At 47.4% G+C, this 20,901-nt stretch overlaps 2 protein-coding genes across 9 annotated transcripts in view; one reads left to right on the forward strand and one right to left on the reverse strand.

Annotated features, from left to right (window-relative positions):
• The window catches only part of arhgap23a (Rho GTPase activating protein 23a), a 66,662-nt gene extending 52,890 nt beyond the window's left edge, over positions 1 to 13,772 (forward strand). For 6 of the 8 annotated variants that reach the window (XM_086176142.1, XM_086176141.1, XM_086176137.1 and 3 more), the window contains 16 exons: positions 472 to 583; positions 669 to 708; positions 1,128 to 1,265; positions 1,364 to 1,672; positions 1,757 to 1,818; positions 1,933 to 2,051; positions 2,539 to 2,657; positions 2,749 to 2,901; positions 3,245 to 3,323; positions 3,437 to 3,510; positions 3,661 to 3,750; positions 3,836 to 3,961; positions 4,057 to 4,098; positions 7,276 to 7,369; positions 9,778 to 9,809; positions 9,903 to 13,772. In XM_086176142.1, the coding sequence (XP_086032268.1) occupies positions 472 to 583; positions 669 to 708; positions 1,128 to 1,265; positions 1,364 to 1,672; positions 1,757 to 1,818; positions 1,933 to 2,051; positions 2,539 to 2,657; positions 2,749 to 2,901; positions 3,245 to 3,323; positions 3,437 to 3,510; positions 3,661 to 3,750; positions 3,836 to 3,961; positions 4,057 to 4,098; positions 7,276 to 7,369; positions 9,778 to 9,809; positions 9,903 to 11,339 (3,026 nt within the window). In that variant the 3' untranslated portion in view covers positions 11,340 to 13,772. The remainder of the gene's footprint in view (positions 1 to 471; positions 584 to 668; positions 709 to 1,127; positions 1,266 to 1,363; positions 1,673 to 1,756; positions 1,819 to 1,932; positions 2,052 to 2,538; positions 2,658 to 2,748; positions 2,902 to 3,244; positions 3,324 to 3,436; positions 3,511 to 3,660; positions 3,751 to 3,835; positions 3,962 to 4,056; positions 4,099 to 7,275; positions 7,370 to 9,777; positions 9,810 to 9,902) is intronic. The other 2 variants (XM_086176138.1, XM_086176140.1) reach the window with 1 other exon arrangement.
• A 534-nt stretch (positions 13,773 to 14,306) lies between these two features.
• hexim1 (HEXIM P-TEFb complex subunit 1) lies at positions 14,307 to 16,230 on the reverse strand. Its single transcript, XM_086176177.1, has one exon. The coding sequence runs from the start codon at positions 15,876 to 15,878 to the stop codon at positions 14,793 to 14,795; it is 1,086 nt and encodes a 361-aa protein (XP_086032303.1). The 5' UTR covers positions 15,879 to 16,230; the 3' UTR covers positions 14,307 to 14,792.
• Positions 16,231 to 20,901: the final 4,671 nt, after the last annotated feature.

The raw sequence follows: 20,901 nt of genomic DNA on the forward strand, positions 1-20,901 counted from the left end.
ATGTTTGATTGAAGGAAATCTGCGCTTTTTGTTTTTTCTTGTTTGTTTGTCTGTTTTCGTGCTCGAAGGAGGATGCTCTCGGTTATAATGCAAACCAGCTCCGACGCGTAAGAAAAAAACAATCTCCTGCTCCTCTTTAGGCCTGGAAAAACATACTTGCATGATATTTCCAATTTAAGCAAAACGGCTTGAATGTACACTGAAACTGCATGCCTGTGGTACGAATATCCACCGGATGTCATTAAACGCACCGCTCCAGCTCATCTCCTCACCCTCATCCATCCACTCACTGCCCGTCACCGACGCTCCTCAATTCTACCCGAACTTCTACGTTCTCCTAATCCAACACCGTTCACTCTGGTGATTGGCATTACATCAACATCCTTCTCTCTCTCTCTCTCCCCTCACTCTATTTCGTCTCTCTCTCTCTGTCTGTCTCCTTGTCCATTCATTCATCCTCTGACTGAACAGGCAGTATTAAATCCAGTCGCCGTTCCTCCTATCTTCTAGCCATCACCTCAGAGCGCTCCAAGTCGTGCGATGAAGGACTCAACACGTTCCGAGAGGAAGGGCGGGTCTTCTCGTGAGTAACTGACACAGGCCTGGCTGCTGATTGGTACCAAGAGATGCCAGGTGTTGACCCTCTATTCTGTTTATGTTTCTGACAGGAGGCTACCAAAGAGAGTGAAGAGCTTCTTCACGGATGGGGTGAGTCTAGCGTTTACCAACCTCTCTCCAGGTTTACCGCAGGTGCAAATGAGAGTGAATGGATGGATGTCTCTGTGTTTGGCGCTGTGATTGACAGGTGACCCGTGCAAGTTAAACCCTGCCAGATAAAGCCAAGGACCTGCAGACCTATTTGCATAATGCGGCTTAATAGAAACAGTAAACTAAACTAAATGAAATGAAATAATCTGTGTTTTGGCATATTTTAAGAGAAGGATGTTGATGTTAAACTTTGATTTTTTTCATTTGATTCCTTGTCACAAAGTGGTTTATGTCCATGTTTTTTCATGTAAATAAAGGGAAAAGTCAAAGATAACGGTGTTTTTCAGATCACCCGGAAAGCTCGACGTTGTTGAACGGATCACGCATCAGATCTCACTCTTTTCATGTTTGGGTTTCAGTCTCTGGACAATCTGGGTTCGGCGGAGGAGGTGCGCTCTAAGCGGCACTCCACCTCGGAGTTGGGAAACATCACTTACAGCGACGTGCGGCGAGAAGGGTGGCTGCATTTCAAACAGATCCTCACAGAGAAGGGCAAGGTGGGGGTGGCAGAGGACGGGCTTGGCACCGCGTGAATGACAAAACGGGAGAACTAGAACCTCCGGGCCAACACTCGCATCTCCTCTTCCTTTCACAGAAGGTGGGAAGCGGCATGCGTCCATGGAAACGAGCCTTCTCCGTGCTCCGCTCCCATTCGTTGTTCCTCTACAAAGACAAGAGGGAGGCGGTGCTTCGCGGTGCCACCATCGGAGGGGGCGCGGAGGACGAGCAGCCAATCAGCATACGCGGCTGCCTGGTAGACATAGCGTACAGCGAGACCAAGCGTAAGCACGCGCTGCGGCTGACAACCCAGGACTTCTGTGAGTACCTGCTGCAGGCCGAGGACCGCGAGGACATGTTGGACTGGATCAAGGTCATCAGGGAGAACAGCAAGACGGACAGCGAGGTCAGAGGTCACGCCATCACCCACGTGATCGGAGCATTCCGTGTCAAACCCGATGGACAAAGCAGATTTTGTTGTTGTTTGCAGGAGCTCGGCCTCTCCAGGCAGGCGCTCATAAATAAGAAACTGAACGACTACAGAAAGCAGAGGTGAGTCACCTGTTGGCATACGGCAGGAGGGCGTTGTGACGTTACTGTCGCAACCGCCGAGAGAACCCGCCATCGGAGGCCGAAGTCAAAGTGGCTCTGTGTCTCTTCCCGCAGTCCCACCGGCAACAAGCCCGACTCCTCTCCCAGGATGCCACGCATGAAGCCTCCCTTCCTGCTCGCCAAGACAGACGCCGCCACGGGGGCACCTCGTTCCCCGAAGGCAGACGGAAAAGGTCAGCACGATCAACATGTTGGCAAAACAACACAATAAAAGAAAACATGCACACACAGTTTTGAAAACACAATTTTAAAAAGCATAACATATTCATTCTATGCAAAACCGTATTCGGTAAAAGATTTCAAAATTAGAATGAATCATCCTTTATCGGTCAATGACAGGCGTCAGAATGAAATAGAAAACTTTTCGTCAAAATCAGCTGTTTGAGCAGAAAAATAAGGTTAAAGATCTAAAAGCTGATAGAAAAGCTGCTGAAAGCCCTGATTTAAGGTCACACTCAGGACCGCCTCGCGGCCGAGGAGATGCGAACGGCTGCTTCTTTTTCCCAGATTGAACAGAATGAATCAAATAACCTTCAAATAAATTTAATTTTAGACAGAGGAATAGCGTTAAACCATCTTCTCCTCAAAACTTCAGAGCTGGTTTTATATTGCGGAGTATTTCCAAGAATCCATCGATTGAATTGAACGGTCTGTCCTCAGAGGAGAGCAGCCCTCCTAAGTCTCCGTGGGGAATCAACATCATGAAGAAGACAAAGAAGGCGGGGCCCAAAGCCTTCGGCGTCAGGTTAGAAGAATGTCAGCCGGGTGCCAATAACAAGGTTGGTTTGCCCTCCCCTCGCTCCGCCGCCGATCACAGCCAATGAAACCCGTGTGTTTGTGCGTGACACCCCGTTTCATCTCCCGCCTCAGTTCATCCCCATGATCGTGGAGATCTGCTGCGGCCTGGTGGAGGAGATGGGCCTGGAATACACCGGGATCTATCGTGTCCCGGGCAACAACGCCATGGTGTCGATGCTCCAGGAGCAGCTGAACAAGGGTGTGGACATCAACCCCGCAGAGGAGGTAATGTGGGTTAATTAAGTAACATCCCTCCATGTGTGTTTAGAATCCGGGCGTCTCGGGTTCATCGTCTTAAAAGTCCCGCTTGCTGTGTCATCAGATTAATTTATTCACAGCAACCAAAAGGTTATACTCTTATTGATTTCAGTTGAATACAATCCAATACTCTGATTTAAGACTAAACTAATTCAGCCGTTTGTAGCCACAGCCGCGCCTTAAAAATGGCAGGGGAAGCATCTCGTAGCCCCCGTTTGTTAGGAGCCCCATCACTTCGGCAGGGAATCTCACTCAGATAACCATAAGAGACATGTTCCCTTCCGTCACCCTCCCTGTTTTCCGCCAGCAGAAGTGGCAGGACCTCAACGTCGTCAGCAGTTTACTTAAGTCTTTCTTCCGGAAACTTCCAGAGCCACTTTTCACAAATGGTGAGTCTGAACGCACCAAAAACAACTCACGGTACCATAGTACAATATAAACAAATAAAACCCCTTTTTTTTCTTTGTTTTAAATGTACTTTTACTTCCAAATATCTCCACAGACAAGTACAATGATTTCATTGACGCTAATCGAATGGAGAATGCATCGGACAGGCTGAAGACCATGAAGAAACTGGTGCGTGGTTTGTTGTTTTGTCTTCATGCTTAAATTTGAGCAGAATTTGAACAGTGTGTGTGTGTGAGAGTGTGTTCGCGCGCATGTATGTGCACTCGTGTGGGTGTGTGGGTTATTAAAGGATATAGAACATTGTCTTTCCTCTCACAGATTCGAGATCTCCCAGATTATTATTACCACACGCTGAAGTTCCTGGTTTGTCACTTGAAGACAGTAGCGGACAACTCTGATAAAAACAAGGTGGGTGTTGCGTGTGGGGTCAGATCGAGTGATCGCGACCTTGAGCCCCCTCGTGACGTTTTTTTTTTTTTTTTTTTACGTGTAGATGGAGCCTCGGAATCTGGCGCTGGTGTTCGGGCCGACCCTGGTGCGCACGTCCGAGGACAACATGAAAGACATGGTCACACACATGCCCGACCGCTACAAGATCGTAGAGACACTCATCCAGCATGTGAGAGACAATACACTCCCACTCTCACACACACTCACGAATCAATAATAACGCCAAGCCGAGCTAATATGTCCACCTCCGTGTTATCCCTGCAGTACGTGTGGTTCTTCAGCGAGGAGCCTGACAAGGATGAAAAGGTACGTCTCAGAATCCCGCGTCTTTCCCGAATGATTTATTAGGATTTTCACATGAAACTACAGCGGGTGTATCCACGGTAGCTCCCACAGCTTTTTGGGAGAGGTTCTCAGGCTTTTCTAACACCTGAACTGTTGGCGCGTAGCGTGTAAATGAAACCTGTGTGGCTTTCTGGGAACCGGTCGGTCCCGAGTTCCACCTTTTTATCACAGTAAAACATCCCGGAAATTAAAACTTCTGTAAATGTTTGGGTTTGTGAGTGGGGGTGGGAGTAAAAAGGGAGAAAAATGACATTGACCCCTTAGTTTTTTGCATAATTTAAAGACAAGTTTGGAGGATTTAGAGGGATTAAGTGGAAGGCATGGATTAAAAGCCCCACAGCCATATTTTAATTAGCAAATAGTCTTGAAACCTAAGACTTAAGCGCGTTTTCATTTGCGCCGACCCTTGTATCAGCAGAGGGAGCTATTCGATGCTATTTACATTTTTAACAGAACCACTGAGAAAATGTTAACACCGCAGATAAAAGACCTCCGAGTTCTGTACCTAAAAACATTCAAGTCTATTGATGTCTTCATACATGCGGGTCGAAATTTGATAGGATTTGATAGGAGCTCGTGATTTCCCAGTTCGATTCCTTTTGGTCTCCATGTTCTCCTGTCTTGTCTCCTGGCTTCTCTCCATGTTGAAATGAAATGGCAATTTTGGCAAATAGCACTGAGCTTAAAATGTGCCGCTTGTTTTGTACGGCCCTCTTCATGCAAACTTGTGATTGACAGCTGACCGGGCCAGGGTCCACTCACAGGAACTGTCACCCGGGATCTTTTATTTTTTTTTGGAGTCAAAGACTGTATTGAAAGCTGCTCTAATGGTACTTATGTCATCACTCTGAGGGATGTGGGTCGAGGCTCTCAGTTTTGCACACGGCCGTCCGTCACATACATGACATTCCTGGAATTACAGCCCATGTCTCACTATTTTGCGAGTGTTTCCACCTGACCTTAAAATCTTCATTTCACAAACGCTGCAGCCAGACCCCTCCTTGTTTCCGGACCTGTTGAAGAATTCTCTGCTGCTCTTGTTTGCACAACTGCCAGCGCCGTTGCCAATGCAGATGAAATTATTTGATAGGCTTAATAGAAAGGCTTGATAAAGAGAGAGATGACTCAGGTGAATCACACAAAGTAGGACTTGTTCTGTATGCCCATTTATGTAATTCAGAAGAAATCCTGGGGAGTGACTCATGTTGTCATGAGTCCATGTGCGGCAACTTCAACATCATCTGCATATTTTCAAAAGGGAGGATTTTGGCCTTTTTCTTTAACCGCAAGGATTTGAAATCGAAAAAAGGTGTGAAACTTGGACATTACATGTGCATACAATGACAGATCTCCTTTGGGGGTCGTGTAACTAGTAGCACCCATTTTTATACATGTCAGAAATTGCTGCCGTTAATGCTGTTCTCTCGGTTTTCAGTATATTTTGCCGATATTCACAGTCGACAGCTGTCAGCACTGGTTGGAAACAGTGGCGTGGCTATTCAGTACAGAAATCTGTTGGCGTGTGCAAGGTAGAGACCCAACCCAATCTCAGTCGCGGTCAATCAAATTTTTGAGCCGACTCAGTCCTGTAGTGTGTCTTGATTTCCAACGCATCTGCGATGAGAGCAGGTAGGACGTGGGAAGAAGGGTCAGGAGTCAAACTGGACTAGAATAAGCCGGCTATTATTTGTTTACCCACAAACCAGTCTCTCGTAGACATGGCTAGAATTGCCCAAACATGTCATCTGTGGTTCCTCATCCGGTAAATATCTGATCCCCAGTCTTTCAATCCTGATAAAAACATACAATGAAATCACTGTGATAACCATGGTGACAGTTGTGTCCAGCTTTATTTGCCTAAAACACTGAATTTATTTTGCCGGAGCAAATACAAGTAGCACAAAGCAATAACGGGGGCGTTCACCAGGTGGAGCCGGACGTTCAAGGAGGCAACCTGCCGCTGTTGCACCATAGTAGAGCCGCTCTTCCTGCTGCGGTCTCAGTCTTATCCAAACGCAGAATTGAGAGCGTCCTAAATCTGCTGTCGTGTAGTGACACAGCAAAACCCTTGCAGCGCGTTGACACACGTTAACAGTTTGTCTGGTTGACTGCTGGTCCGGCGTTATTAAACGTCGTAGTAACATGATGACAGGTCGTACAGGTATTTGTGTTTTCATTTTGCCTCATCATTTTTATGTGAGTACGGGTTCAGAACGCACTATTTTCATTTTCCCTTTACTATTCTCTGGTCACTGTTTGGGCATCATCCTTGCGTTTCTCCTGCAGACCGAGGGGTCACGGCTTCGAACCCCCATGGCTGCATTCTGTCTCACAACCAGTAGGGGGCACTCTACTAGTCGCTGTGGGGAGAAAAAAAGGAGATCCAACCTCTCACTTCATTTCCCTTCAGTCTTTTTTTTTTCTAAAGATCTTGTAATGACTGACTTCAAATCTTTAACATAGAATGTTGTACATTTAGTACCTTTGGACTCTGGACAGTTGTTGTGCTTGAGGGTGGGGCTTAAACATGACTGACCTGTCGCTCCCCTGTCCGCCCCCAACCAGGATTCAAACACATCCGTGAGCATGAGCATGAAAACAAGATGACAGAGGTAGAATTGGTGATCTGAGAGGCTTCAGAGTTGAGAGTTTAAAACCCAGCGGGTCACGTTACAGGAGAAACGTGTCTGCCCGTGAGCTGCTGTCAATCACATGTAACAGCACCACCCTGCGAAAAGGATTTTTAACGTTTCGCTCAAGGCATTTTGCTCTGATAGTCCTCCACTAAATATGATTTATCTCTATTTAACAATAAGGATAAGTAGCTTGTTTTTTATTTCAGTTTCACAGCTTATCAATTTTATTTTTGTTAAACAAATCAGAATGGAAAGCAATTATAACACACCACCAGATGGGTGCAGCTGTGCTGTCTGCACTTGTGTTTGAGGTTTTTTTTCATACATTTAGATAATGGTCTGTTTTATGAGCCCAGAAAGGAGAGAGAATCAGTAAATAACATTTTGCAACTATTTTAATTTGAATGTCAGTGTTTCAATAACAAGTGGAGTTTTGAATAATGACAGGGATTTGATGTGATGATGGTTTCTCCTTTTTTGTTTTTAATCTCGCTTCATGCAGACGCCGGTGGACACAGAGGATGTGCAGCCTGCCCCGAACATCGATCACCTGCTGTCCAACATTGGAAGGACCGTTCTGCTCGGGGACGCCTCAGGTGAGGGTTCTGCTGCCGCCAGCGAACTTTGTCCTAGAGCATCCCAGCATTTCGGAATCCAGAACTGGAACCCAAAACGCGACTGCGTTCCGTTCCGAGGTGGGAGCGGGAGATTCTCGTTAGGATCATAATCTGTGTCACCCAGCAAGCAACAAATTCTGAAGCCAGATCCCACATAACATCAGATCAGCTCCAATCACCGATTTGAGACGGATGTCATTTTTAGAGGCGGAAATTGTGCAGAAAGCACGTTTTCCGACTAGATGCTGTCCCACCACAAAGCCGAAATCTCCTACTTTTTCCGACAGAACTGGAACGCAGCATGTGAAATTAAGTCTTAGATCCGTTTGAATCGGCGTGTTTTTGTGTTTGATAGCGTGCCTGTTCTTCTCTCCCTTCTGCTCACCTTCTTTCCCCTCCATGTTGCTCATCTTTCACTTTCTCTGTACGTCTCTGCATTTCCTTCTCTTAGCTGAGCCTGTGGAGCAGCCACTGCGGTAGGACGGAAACTCCCCTGCCAAATACGTGTGTGCGTGTGTGTGTGTGTGCATGCAGCCGAGTCAGCTCACAATGTTGTGGTAGTAAGACTTTATGAAAGAGTGTGTGTGTGTGCGATGATTGGGATGATTGTGTGTCCAACACCCCACTGCAAGTCACCTTTGTCCCTCAATGACAGACTAAGAAAATGCCACTTCCCCTCCCAACTAATAAATTAACGTTAAAGCCATCGGATCTGAAAGTGGCTTCCGTCACTTCGAACTTCAAACGCCCACGTCCACACCAGCTGTCGTCATGGCGGACGTGCACCCCGATAGCGGCTGCAGTAATAGCGCGGAACCTGCGTTTTCGTGCCGTTACAGTTCCAAGCATTTTACAGAGTTCAGCATCTCTATGGAAACCGCGTAGTCGTGAGGGTGATGTGGGGAAGAATCTCACATGTCATTTGTGCAATACAAGACTGTTATAGTGCCATTTAAAAAAGGGTCTCAATCAAACATGTTCAAACGTATTCGTAATCATTATTTATAAATGTGATTTAAAATATATATAGATATATGAAAAAAAATTAAAATGATTTAGTATATTTCTCAGAAGTGTTTCTAATACTAGAAAAGTATATGTTGAGGTGTTTTGATTTATCTTTCAAGATCATTTTCAATTATATACTATACTGTTTGTTTTTAAAAACCATCTTTAGTGACCGCCTGGCCTGCCGTCGTCCGAATCTTAATTTGAGAAACCAGATAACTTCATCAATTTGAATACGGTTTTCTTCATAAAATAACTAACTAACTAAATAAATGCTGTTAAGTCAGCATGTTTTGGGAATACACTTTTTTCAAACCCAGTTTGAAAGAGGATCTAATGTGTGTCTGGATGCCATGGGCATCTCACAAATCCACCCGCCTGGTGAGAGTTTGACACACGGAGCACACGTTCACTCTGACGCTGACCGTAGGCAGGTGTTTGTCCAGCAACACAAGCCAGGATCCTTTTCTTCTTTAACAGGAAATAAGACGTAGTCATGATACTAGTTTAAGTCCGTTGCCCCCCAGCCCCTCCCCGGGTGTCACTGGAGATTTGGGCACCAAAGTGGCTCTTATACCCCAGATCAGCGTGACAACTCTGTTTGTGGAAGCTGTTTGTTTCTTTTCCTTCTTCCTGCTCGACATGATTTCTGCTCCTTGTTGTCTCTATTTGGTTTCATCTGTGTGTGTGTGTGTGTGTGTGTGTGTGTGTGTGTGTGTGTGTGTGTGTGTGTGTGTTTGGGTGGGTCATCGGTGTGTGTGCTGTGGTTTCCCGTTGTCTCGTCCCGGCGCCTCAGTGTGGTCCAAACACATGTCTGTGTTCCCCGCGGAGGTCAGACGCCACAGCGGAGCTCCCACGCGACTTATTTGACCTTGTACCATTGCCCGGCGAGGGTTGGGATCTCCAATTATGCCGCCGTTCTCCGTCCTCACCTCGTCGGCTCGTGAAGTCACAAGAGTCGAGTCCGTCCAACAGCGTTCGCCTCAAAGTTTCAAATCAAAACAAACATGGTGGAAAACACTGCTTTCCCCATGCAAGCTGCATGAAATGAGAAGGGTCTTTTAGCGATTTTAAGCAGAGCTCCAACCTGATGGAGTGAGAAATTTTGGAAAAGCCGCTCATAGAATAAAGAGATTAGCGAAGACATCTGAAGTGTGTTAAGTACACGTCAGTGCAACCGCGATCGCTTCTGTCAGAAAAAAGCCGTCTTGTTTTCAGATATGTTCCCGATAAACGCGCCGGCTGCCCCCTTTCCTCCTCCGTGGCCGTTGACTGTCCTAAACCCGCCTGTTTTGTTTCCCTCATTGAATCTCACTCTCTGGTGTTTTTGTTTACGTCTTCCCCCCCACTCTCTCCACCACCCCAACCCCTTCCCCCAGACTCAACCAACAGTGACTCCGCGAAATCAAAGGTAAAAGCTTCTCACGCACATTGGTCGTATCTGGATCTTTCCATTTCCCCGAAACAAACATCTCACGTGGCACATGCTGCTCTCCCTCTCCAGGGGTCATGGGGCTCAAAGAAAGACCTGACAGCCAAGGACTTCCTGACTCTCTCCATCATGTCAGCTGTTACGGGCCGCAAACGCAGGAAGCGCCACAACGCCCGCCTTGTGGGCAGCAGCACCGACGACGACTCAGAGCACGAGCCAATCAAAGCCGGGCACGTAGGGGCCGAGGAGGAGGAGGAGGAGGAGACAGAGTCACCTCTTGTGGACGCTGCTCCTCGAGCAGAGGGAGAGGCGGATGACGATGAAGAGGAGGAAGAGGAAGACGAGGAAGTGGAAGATAGCGGGGTCAAAGAGGAGGTAAAAGAGGAGGTGGTCGCAGTAATCCCCAGTCGGCCATGCTGCAAAGAGGAAGAGGAGGCGGCTGGGAGGCAAGCGGCCATGATGCTGAGCGAAGAGGAGACGCGGACAGAGGTAAAGGGGCCGGTGTGGCGAGCGCCAGAGGATGCGCGCTCCATTGTTTCGGGTTACTCCACCCTCTCCACGTTGGGGCGGAGTCTGGGCTCGGAGGGGAGAGGGGAGGACGCCGATGACGAGCACAGTGAGCTGGTGAGCGAGACGGACAACGAGAGCGGCTTCGCCTCGCGTTCCCTCACACAGGAAAGACCCAACAAGCGTCCCCCGCCCACGCCCGTCAACACGCAGCCTTCGGCGGGGCAGCGGAGCTTTCTTTACACGCACCACAAACCCCCAGCTCTCTCGCCCGCCGTCGTCGTCGTCCCGCCCGCGGCTCTCACGCACGGCCCAGACTCGGCGGAGAGGAGCGAGGGAGGAGCGAGGTCGACCACGCCCTCGTCGTCCTCGTTCTCCTCCTCTTCCACCACGCACCGACTGCACTCGCGGCCTTCCTTCAACTCCCACAAGCTGATCCAATGCGACACCCTGGCCAGGAAGAAGCTGAAAGGGGAGAAAGCCAAGGCTCGCTCCCTGGACCTGATGGAGCTGTCGGGGAGCACGGGGCAGAAGGACGGGGCGGCGCCAGAGGGGGTGGCCAGAGCAAGGACAGAGACCTCCAGGACCAACCCCTCCTCGGGCAGCAGTCAGGAGAGTCTCCGTCCGGCACGGCCCAAGCCGGCCCTGCCCCCCAGCGAGGCCGCCTCCTTCACCCCCACCTGCCCCAGGGGCCGCTCTCTGGCCGAGCAGGTCCGCGCCCGACTCTTGGGCTCGGCCGACGACCTGCGGAGCGTGGGGCTCCGGAAACCCCTGTCACCCGAGACGCGGAGGAAGAGACGGGCCTGGCGCAGACACACGGTGGTGGCCTCCCCGACGGAGTCATCAGAGAGGAGACCTCCGCTGAACGTCTGCGAGTTTCCGCTGTCGCCGATTCCCCACGGCCAGGTGAAGGCTTCGGCCGCCGCACAGGATGCAGACGGGCCGGAGCAGGGCCTGGCGGCGCGGCAGGCACCCACCTCCAGGTTCCACCAGTACCTGTGAGTCCTGCAGGCGGACGCCCGGCAGGTCAGCCGACCAGCGGGCGCCGCCGGGTGAAATGAACAGGTCCGAAAAAAAAAAAAAGCCACGCTTTTCCTTCTCCATAGGCTCTGTCTGCATGGCAAAGGGGCATTCCAGCGTTGCCAAAGCTTTTGTTGATTTTTATTTTATTTTATTTTTTTTTTTTATTTCCTTATACATGTGCTTTTATAGAAATAATCCAGAAGCGGGGCGGAGACACACACACACACACCCACACATTTACACCCACACACACTGACCTCATAGCAAACTTTTACAGCCAAGAATTCTCATTCATTTGAACCATCTTTTTTATTTCTTAATTTTTATTTTCCTGTCTGGCTCACAAATTCATAGCTATCGACAGGTGAGTTGGGAGGGTGGGGGCGGCGCCGAAACCGACGCCTTCCCCGGTTTCCCGTGGGAACGGTGCTTCTTTTCAAGATGGGGTTAAATAATGAAAACGTATTTAAGTGAGCTACATTCACGCTAAAGAATACGGAAAGACGACAGGTGAGGGTGAAAGGATTCCACGCTACTGATTCTGCGTGTCAGTCGTCCTACTGTCTCCTACAACACTGTCAAACCCCGGTTTCTAATCAAAACTTCTACACGGAGGTTAAAAATACATCCGTGTGTCTGTCTCTCTGTCTCGCTCTTTCTTGTTGTTCATAGTGTTTGTGTGTTCGCGCCACAATATTTGTAATATTGTCCTCCAGCGTGCGGGTGTTTTTGTGTCGAATTATTTTGTAACATTTGTACAAAGCCTTGTTAAGTTAACCTTGTAAATATGAATATTGTGTCATCCTGTTTGTTTCTACTTTTTTTTTTTTAGTTTTTTTATGGTTTACAAATGGGCATGCAAGTGCACAGTCATTTCTTTCAAGATGTTACTTGAAATGTTTCCCTTAATATATTATTTTGTTTGTTTATATCCAGTATATATTGTATTAAAGTAAAACCACAAAAAAGAGAGGAAAAAAAAAGTACTTTTATTGTGATTTCTGCTTTGGGGTGTACCTGTTCAAAGGAGACGAGATGAGACGTGGCTAATCCTGCGTTCCTCATCGATGGCCTTCGTCTCTGATGCTCAGCACCGTGCAGAAAAAAAAAAAAAGTAAAAAGTACGGTTTCAGAACGTCGGCCGAACGAGCTTGAATCCGGCAGCGCCGCTTTTAAATGCAGAGCTTTCTGGTAACAACAGATTGCGGGATAATAAGCAAGATCTGGCTGTTATTTCATTGAAAAGTGAAACATTCAATGGTTCGCGGGCAGCTCAGCTCGGCGCGACGCTGACCTCGTCACCTCTGCGAGGCCGTCTTTGCGGAGCTTGAAACAGAACGACGTTTCTTCTGGCTTGGGCAGTAAGGGCCTCGCTCCGCAGGCTGCGTAAACGTCGCGGCGCATGCAAACACCTTGGTTGTTTGTGATCCACTGTTTTCATCACTTCCCCTCTGAGGGTCAATCAGGCTACACGTTTATTACCTCGGGGTTACATGACTCGGTGTCCTGGGCTCTGTTAAGTCCTCCGTGCAACGGTACTTTAGGGGAAATGAATATCAAACGCCTGCAAACATCAATCGGCTGTCCTCCTCTCGCATCTCGACCCACGGGAAACAATTTGCCGTCGTTTAGAATTTCAAACAGGAGGTGCAGGAGTCGATTCCAGTCATTTCATTTTGACCACTTGACTCTGTGAGGAAAAGGTTACGGCAGTCTGGTCTTACCTCAAGATTTTTTCTTAAAGTGCCTAATTTCTGGAATGTGTTTGTGTTCCGCCTTGCCATAGTCGGCTCTTATCTTTCCATTCCCTGTTGTTGTTTCTGGCTCTCCTGTGTTTGACAGTCGGCACTGACCCAAAGATGTGTACATTAAAAACAAGTGGTCTGTCTGAGAGGCTGTAAAAGGATGGGGGGGAGAAGGGGAGAAAAAGCACATTTCAAGCCAAGGACAAGTCTATGCACTCCCTTTGCCTTTTAAACAGGCGTTAACGGCGGATACTGCTCGGTGGAGAGAAGTACAGTATTCTCTCAGCTGCTTCCCTTAAATTGAGGTGGTCTCTCTCCGCCTGGTAATAACAGTGTGAATATGGTACCCCTTACATACACCTCCCTCAGATGCCACTCGATTTCCTGTCGAACCACCGCAATTTCATTAAACTTAAAAGGTAAAAACGTGTCTGAAATGTGATTTTAACTCATGTCTGTTGTTCATTTTTTGTACAGACTTATCTTAATATGTAACATATTGTATTGTGTACATTTTGAATTGCTTTTTGAGTATAAACTAATGTGACTGGACTTTTAAAAAAAGGTTGTCCACTTTGAAAACCATTTCCCTCTTGGCTGCGTGCTTTAAAGCAAGACTATATGATGTAAATAAACAGAACTCCGTATTAAAAAAAAAGAAAAGCAAGTTTACGTGTGTTTAGTTGTGTGTGCACTGTGCAGATAAATATACAACAGCAGGCAGGAAGAGGTTCATGTTTTGCAGAGCAGGCAACTTTAAATATTGGGTCCGATGGCGCCCTCTAGTGGTTGGACGTGGTGTTGTCTCTCCACGTCTGATGGGACCGTCCCCCCCCTCCTCTTTACGTATCATAAATTCAAGCTCAACCCCTGTTTCACTCTTAAGCAGCCTGAACGCCCCCCAACCCCCACCAACACCGACATGTAAGACCTAAAACCTGAACTCCGGACTGGGGCAGTGCTTTGCTGAGATTGATCCAATTACTATTTCTTCCTGCATCATGTACGAGCCCGGGCTTAATCGATTTAACTCCACACACTGGTTAGTCTTTCTATTAGACACATGCCACCCCTTCTCACACACACACACACACACACACTATGTGGTATAGCCCCCCACCCCCCTCCAGATTATCCCCGTGCCGTACGGCGGTGATTCACTTCCTGTAACTTCCAGTGGTTTCACAACACAACAGTTATAGGCGGAATTTCAAAACTTTATTTCAATTGATGCTAACACACAACTGTTAAAATGTTCACTCTGGAAAACAATATTTTTTTTTGCGATCTGGCCAGATTAGCTGCTCAGTATCAATTAAGTTTTTTTTCTTCGGAAAATGCAACATACAGATTTTTATTTTTATTTCAGTGCCAACACAGTTTCGAAGTTGACCAAAATATGACCATGTTATCCAATATCTTCTGTACAAAAAAAAATCTTATTTTACTTTTGTAAATATTTACATTTCCTTTGAAAAAAAAAACAGGACACCCCAACAGTCCAAATAGAAAAAAAAGTCCCCAAGTTTTTGCATCGCATTCGGACTTCATCGTCTGAATGACAGACTACAGAAAATTGCTGAAATTTTGAGTCATTTCAATGCAGAAGTCCCGTATTTTTACCTTTTCCCGGTGGGTGTGTTTGTTTGTTTGATTCTTTCTTTCTTTTGACTTGGTGTTTCTGTCCTCAGTCCTTGCTGGGCTGGTTTTGCATTAGGAGCTCTGTGTTCTGGGCCCTCAGTTTCTCCAGCTCCCGCTCCAGCTCCCGGAGCCGGACCAGGGAGTCATCCACGGTCAGACCCCCGGGCTCCACGGCGCGCCGCAGCCGGTTGTTCTCCTCCTCCAGCCGCGACATGCACTTCTCCAGCTCCAGGTACTCCTGCACCAGCTCCTGCTTGGTCATGTTCTGCAGGCTCTCGACGTGGTACATCTCGTAGGTCTCGGAGAAGTCTCTCTGGAGAAACTCCCCGCCCGCGTTCCCGGGCCGCCCGATGCCGTCGCTGCCGCCGCCGCTGCCGTGGTCGTCGTCCTCCTCGTCGTTGTCGAAGAGATCCTCCTCGCTGCCCGTGTCCTCCATGCGGCCGCCGAGCCCCGACGGCCGCCGGACTCCCGTGTTGAGGTCGGGCTCTTCCCGGTCGTGCTCGTCCATCAGGAACTGGGTGGTGTTGTAGGGCGCCACCGGGAGCCCCTTGGCGAACATCTCCTCCCTCAGCCGGGAAGCCCTCGCCGTCTCCCGCTCGTCCAGGGCTTTCCTCTCCTCCCAGGAAAGTTTATAGTACGGCTTCCAGTGGCGCTTCTTCCTGGATGTCCGACGCCGGTGCCTCTTCCTGCCCATACGCGCATCCAAGCCGGTGTCGGAGTCGACGTGCGAGTTCTCCTCCGGCGCCCGGTTCAAACTCTCCTCCGCGGCCGCGTCTTCCTCGCACTTCCCCGGCGCGGCGCGGATCCCGTCGCTCGCCGCGTCCCCCTCGGCTTTCTGGGGATCCGCAATCGGGCACTTGGCGCGATTGTTTCCGGCGGCCACGACAGGGCACACCCCCCTCTGTCCGCCTTTCATTTGCCATAACTTGTCTGTGTTGATATCCTCGCAGTTCTCCGCCCGCTGTTGTTGCTGCTGCTGCTGCTGCTTCTGGGCTCTCTGGCGCCCCCTATCGCCGTTCTCCGGCCTACCGCGGTTGCTCGCCGGGAGATGCTTCAACGCGACTCCGCTGCTCCCACCTGATGGGCTGCCCGAACTTTTAAGGGGATGGGTCCGCTCCATTGGCTCCGCCATTCTGATGCTCCGCTCTTTCGATCGCGCCTTTACTTCTTTTTTTAGCACATTTTAGACGCTATCCGTGCTCTCAAAATCGAGCATCCAAGTTCGTTAAAACGATTAAAAAAACTAAAAATCAACAGAAACGAATGGATTCGAAAACGACCAAGGTTCCCCAAAGAAAGTTTTGAAACTTAAGTCTCAAAGCAGAAAAGTAACTCCCGAGCGGTAAACACTTGTTACTCCTCCAAGCGTTTGTCAGAGCAACTGTCGCTAACTGCTATTAACTATTTCGATGCTGCCAGAGATGACGTCCACCCGGAGACTGTGTTCCTCCGTCACAACAGTGTCCAGTGTGCTGCTCAGGCAGAGGGAGCTCGCGTTTATATAGAGGCTCCGCCTCCAACCGCGCGCATGCTGTTCCTCGCGCGGCCTGTTGAGTTGTGGGACATGTGGTTTTGGTTTCAGTGCTGCGCACACAACGCACACCGCGCAGAAACTACATGGTCCACAAATCTAGGATAACTGACGCGCTTCTAAGCCAATCAGACCTTACGGTCCAGACCTCGATAAAGTCCACCCATCCGCTTTGTTGATTGGACAGGAATAAAATTTTGCTGTTGCTAAGCTCATGTTATTTTCTGATTGGGCGAAGTATTTGTCAATCCGGGGTACGTCACGGACACCAAGAAAGCAGTCCCGGGCTTTTTGCGGACGCTACTATCTTCAAATGAAGGGGACATTAATACAATAAACGGAAGGCAAAAAATGTTAAAATAACTTAAAGTACCTATATATTGTTCGCGGATGTCAATTGAACGGCGTAACCGTAGGACCGTGCGCGGGCTCATCATTTACCGGCAACGCAGTCGTTACACCAAATCATCGGGGAACATTCAGCCCCCCGTGGCCGAAGCAAAATGAAAGAAACCTCTCGTGGAAACTAGTCCGTTTTAGATGTACATCTAGACAAATGCGATAATACCGTTATTTTCCGCCTTTTGACATTTTTCCACGGTTAATGACATGGAATGACAGCATTCGGGCATCGATTAGACGGTGTAATGTGTCAGCATTAACATTCCGCGTGTTGTGCGGAGTGATACACGGTGGGGGTAGGCGTTTGCCTTACTCTGGAATCACCGTAAACAAACGATATTTATTGTCCAGCTTCCGACTCGAGCATATCTCCGAACCCCTTGTTGTTAAAGGGTGGGTCAGGCGATCTCACACTTGCTCGATTATCCCGTTAGCAGTGGACGGGCCGGTGTAGAACCGTTGCGAACATTTCTGCGCAACCCGGTTTCTAATGTGCAGTGTTAGTTTTACACTGACGTGTTACAAGCTAAGGATAAGCTAGCTGGCTAACGTTAGCTAGCAAGGGAATGTTCCGCGGTGCCGTTCCCTTTCGAAACACTGCCACATTCCATAAAGTTTAAAGTCATACGCACTATAACCTGAACACATGTAACGCTTCTGAACGGTGAAATTAAACGTAAGGATTTGTATCACTTGGCCTGTACAAAGACAACGCCACAAGCGGCTACGACGCTAAGCTTGCTAATGCTAACGAGCTCATACTACTTGCAGCTTAAATGAGAAAGTCATTAAACACAAATAGACGGTCGGCTCCAAATACTTGTCTCTTTTTAGGCTTTCTGTCGATTGTGATGCAGTGAATCGGCGACAGGGGATATAGCCCGAAACAAATGGCTAACCTTAGCCAAGTAGGCCAGAGTATTGGTCGTGGGTCAGGGTAGTTGCTGGAATGTTTTGCTCCCCCCCTCGAGAGTTCCTCTTAACAGATACACAATTGTTTTTGACATTTGAAAAATGCTTCTCCATCCAATTAATACCATTTCGCGTCTCCCCGAGAGCACCTTCACATTGTTAAAGCAGCCGTCGACCGTATTTAACGTCAAAGAATCCTCTTGTTATTCTTAATCCAGGAAGTAGACTCGTCCCCAATCTTCCAAGGCAGCACTGAGGCTTTTCTTTAGTTTGCTGAGGGTTAGCAAACTAGTTATACAATACACTAACATATTTATTACATCTGCTCTTATCTCCGTATCTAAAATTGGCAGATATAATTGTGGTTTTATTAAGTGCTTGGTGAGCTTATAGTTTATCAGTGTCTCCACATTGGCTTGTACTTTTCATTTAATCTAAACGGTTTTGGTTTTTATTTTTTTTTTGGAGATATCTACATGTCCAGTATAGTGGTGCGTTGACAGTCAGTAGCCCAATTTTCACTGTAATGAGAAATAGTCAACACAATGACATCATTAACTGGACATTTTTTTTTCTTTTTTGTCAGTCTCTGCATGCACAGTTTTCACAAAGCAATGTATTTACAGCAATGCAAGAAATAGGGTATTCAGCCCTCCACATCCCAGGGCCGGTGACTGGTCTGAGAGATAAAGACTGGGAATCCAGTGGCTCTGAACAACACAGGCCTACTGTTTCCACTAATAGAATCAGACAGAGTTTCATCTGGTAAATATAAGCAAGCTCAGCTGGGTCCCCTTTAAGGAAGAGCTGATATGTGCTAGTTAATATGAAACCCAGGGATCACAGATGTAGAAATCATACCCAGGGTTAACCATAATAAAAACTAAGGAGTGGTGCAGCAAGAAAACTAAAACTGCTCCTGCATAGATCACAGCTTGTGAGGATTAGCAAGCATGACTTAATCTCCCCCCCTGTCTAACATGGTTGTTGCTGCAATTGAGTGAAGATGAAAGATAGAAATTGTTATGGGCCCACACATTGCTTTGGAGTAAACATTTTAAAAATGGATGACAGTCCTTGAAGAATAGGAGAGATTTTCTTGCAGACCATGAAGACTGAGGATGCTTTTTTCAGATGAGGGAAGATGGCTGTATTGGTGGTATAAGTAAATTGAACAACCCTGTACCCCCACCAACAAACCTGTCAGGTTACTATGACCGTGTTTTTGCTCACATGTCTGCAGATTCGGGCTTTGCTGCTTTTCCAGACCGCCCAGTTGATCTCTGCCCCCCCCCCCCCCCCCACTCCACCCCCCCCCCCCCACCCTACCCCCCCTCCCTTGCCTGTGTGACTCTATTAGACAGTCAAGTTCCCTGAAAAGGGCCCCTCGACTCCAAAGAGCCACGCAGTCTTGCGGCGATTTAACTACAACGTATGAGTTCCATACATTTGCATTTTGATCCAAAGCCTTCACACTTCCGCAGAAGATGGATCTGACTTCACGAATCGTACCAGTTTGGAGGCTGGTATTTACCCCGAATGGCCGTGAGGGGGCGCTGCACGCTAATTGATAAGGCATAAAGAAGTGAAAGGCCACACTGGGAAGTGACTGCCCCGTCCCCGTCGTTTTAAATGGAGAAATGGTCTTTTAATGTACCTCTTTTGCAAACTTCAGTGGATCTTTGGCCAAGACTGTCACCAAGAAGCGCACCTGGACTGGACGGGATTTCGGCCGTAAACACTTGCAAACAGCCCCCCTCCCGGGAATACAATATCCGTGCGCTTTAAGTTTGGATTGTCGGCCAACAGGAGGCATTTCTCTTGAAGTGGTTGACCCTCCTTGTAAGCGTCAACGTCAAGGAAATGACAGGTGGAGACGCCGAAGATGTTTCAACATCTCGCGAGGTTTCACGTTATTACCGCAAGTAAACAAGCAGGCTGATTGACTGAAGACGAGAAACTTCGCACGATTATGCAACTTGAAATCTTCACGCCACAACACGTCGGGTCTTTCCAAACCCGTTTATCACACTGAACGGTAATGCAAGTTGAAGTTTCAAATAAACAAATACACTGCTTTAGTTTGCAAAACTTTTTGCTCTCACAGTCCGTCATAAAGCCAAAATCCAATTTCTAACTTATCCCTTGGGATAACATAAGTTGTTTATCGGCTCAATATATTTTGGCTCACCCCAGTACAAATGTTTAAAATTCTGTCGGATGTCACTGCTCACTTCACTGATGCTTTACAAAGACGAAACAAGAGTTTTTAATACAGAATTTTAATACCCCCCCCCACACGCACACACCTACAGTTGTGAAGGGTCATCTGTTCCAAGCCTGCCTGCTAATGTATCATGTTTTTGACATCCAAGACGTTTCTCTCGCGCTCACAGAATTTAAGAGATAGCTATAGTAACAGAAGAAATCAATAAACTACATTTTTAAATGGATCCAGAGGACCCAAAAAAGAAATCTCAATTTGAATTTGTACAAATATTTTTAGAATAACATGCTTTACTTAGTATCTTTTGTTCGCAATGGAGGAATGCTTGCTTTTTTTTTTTTGACGTCCTCGTGCAGCCCAGCAGACCTAAACTTCAGTGTTCAGAAATTCCCCAAAGGCACCCTGTTTTTTTTGTTTCTTTCTTTTCTGTGGTTTGACAGTTATCTTCTTTACTGAGTGACTAATATTTTCTGTTGGATTTAATGAAAATGTTTCCCTTTTGTGGTCCAACCTGATTCCAGGACGATCGTCTGACACTTGTTTTCATAAGTTGTAGGTTTGCAGATAAAGCAAATGACACAAATACAAGAATCCAAGAGCTCTGTTGTTTGTTTTTGCAGAGATGCTTTTTGGCCTCCTTTCCACGGGGGAAAAGAATGAGCACAGTTTGTGTTTTACCCAGTGCTGTTTCATCAATGGCTCTTGAAAAAAATTCATGATATTCATCATCTGCTTCTCAACTATCCTGTGTCTAAACAGAGCTGGGAGTGAGGATTATCTACTGCAGGTGCACGGTATCATCTCACAGTATTTACATAGTTTGTTGCAAAGAGCTTAAAGTATTGTTAAACAACAAAATGTCTGTATAACAAAATGTAAACTTGTTGATTCTCCACATGGATTAGGGTGATTCAAACCGTTTTTTTTCTCAATATCTGAACATTCCTTTTTCTCTAAGTTGACTTGGCATGAACAGATCAATGGGCATATTTAGAGGATTCCTAGAAGATAGTGCAATCCAATAAAATACAGGCGAATAAAGGATAAGTGAAGATTTAAGTGAACATCTAAACAGCTTGATCT

This window comes from Fistularia commersonii, chromosome 28, assembly GCF_037954325.1.
Source record: "Fistularia commersonii isolate RoL2024-O1a breed Wild chromosome 28, RoL_Fcom_v1.0, whole genome shotgun sequence".
Classification (NCBI taxonomy): Eukaryota; Metazoa; Chordata; class Actinopteri; order Syngnathiformes; family Fistulariidae; genus Fistularia; species Fistularia commersonii.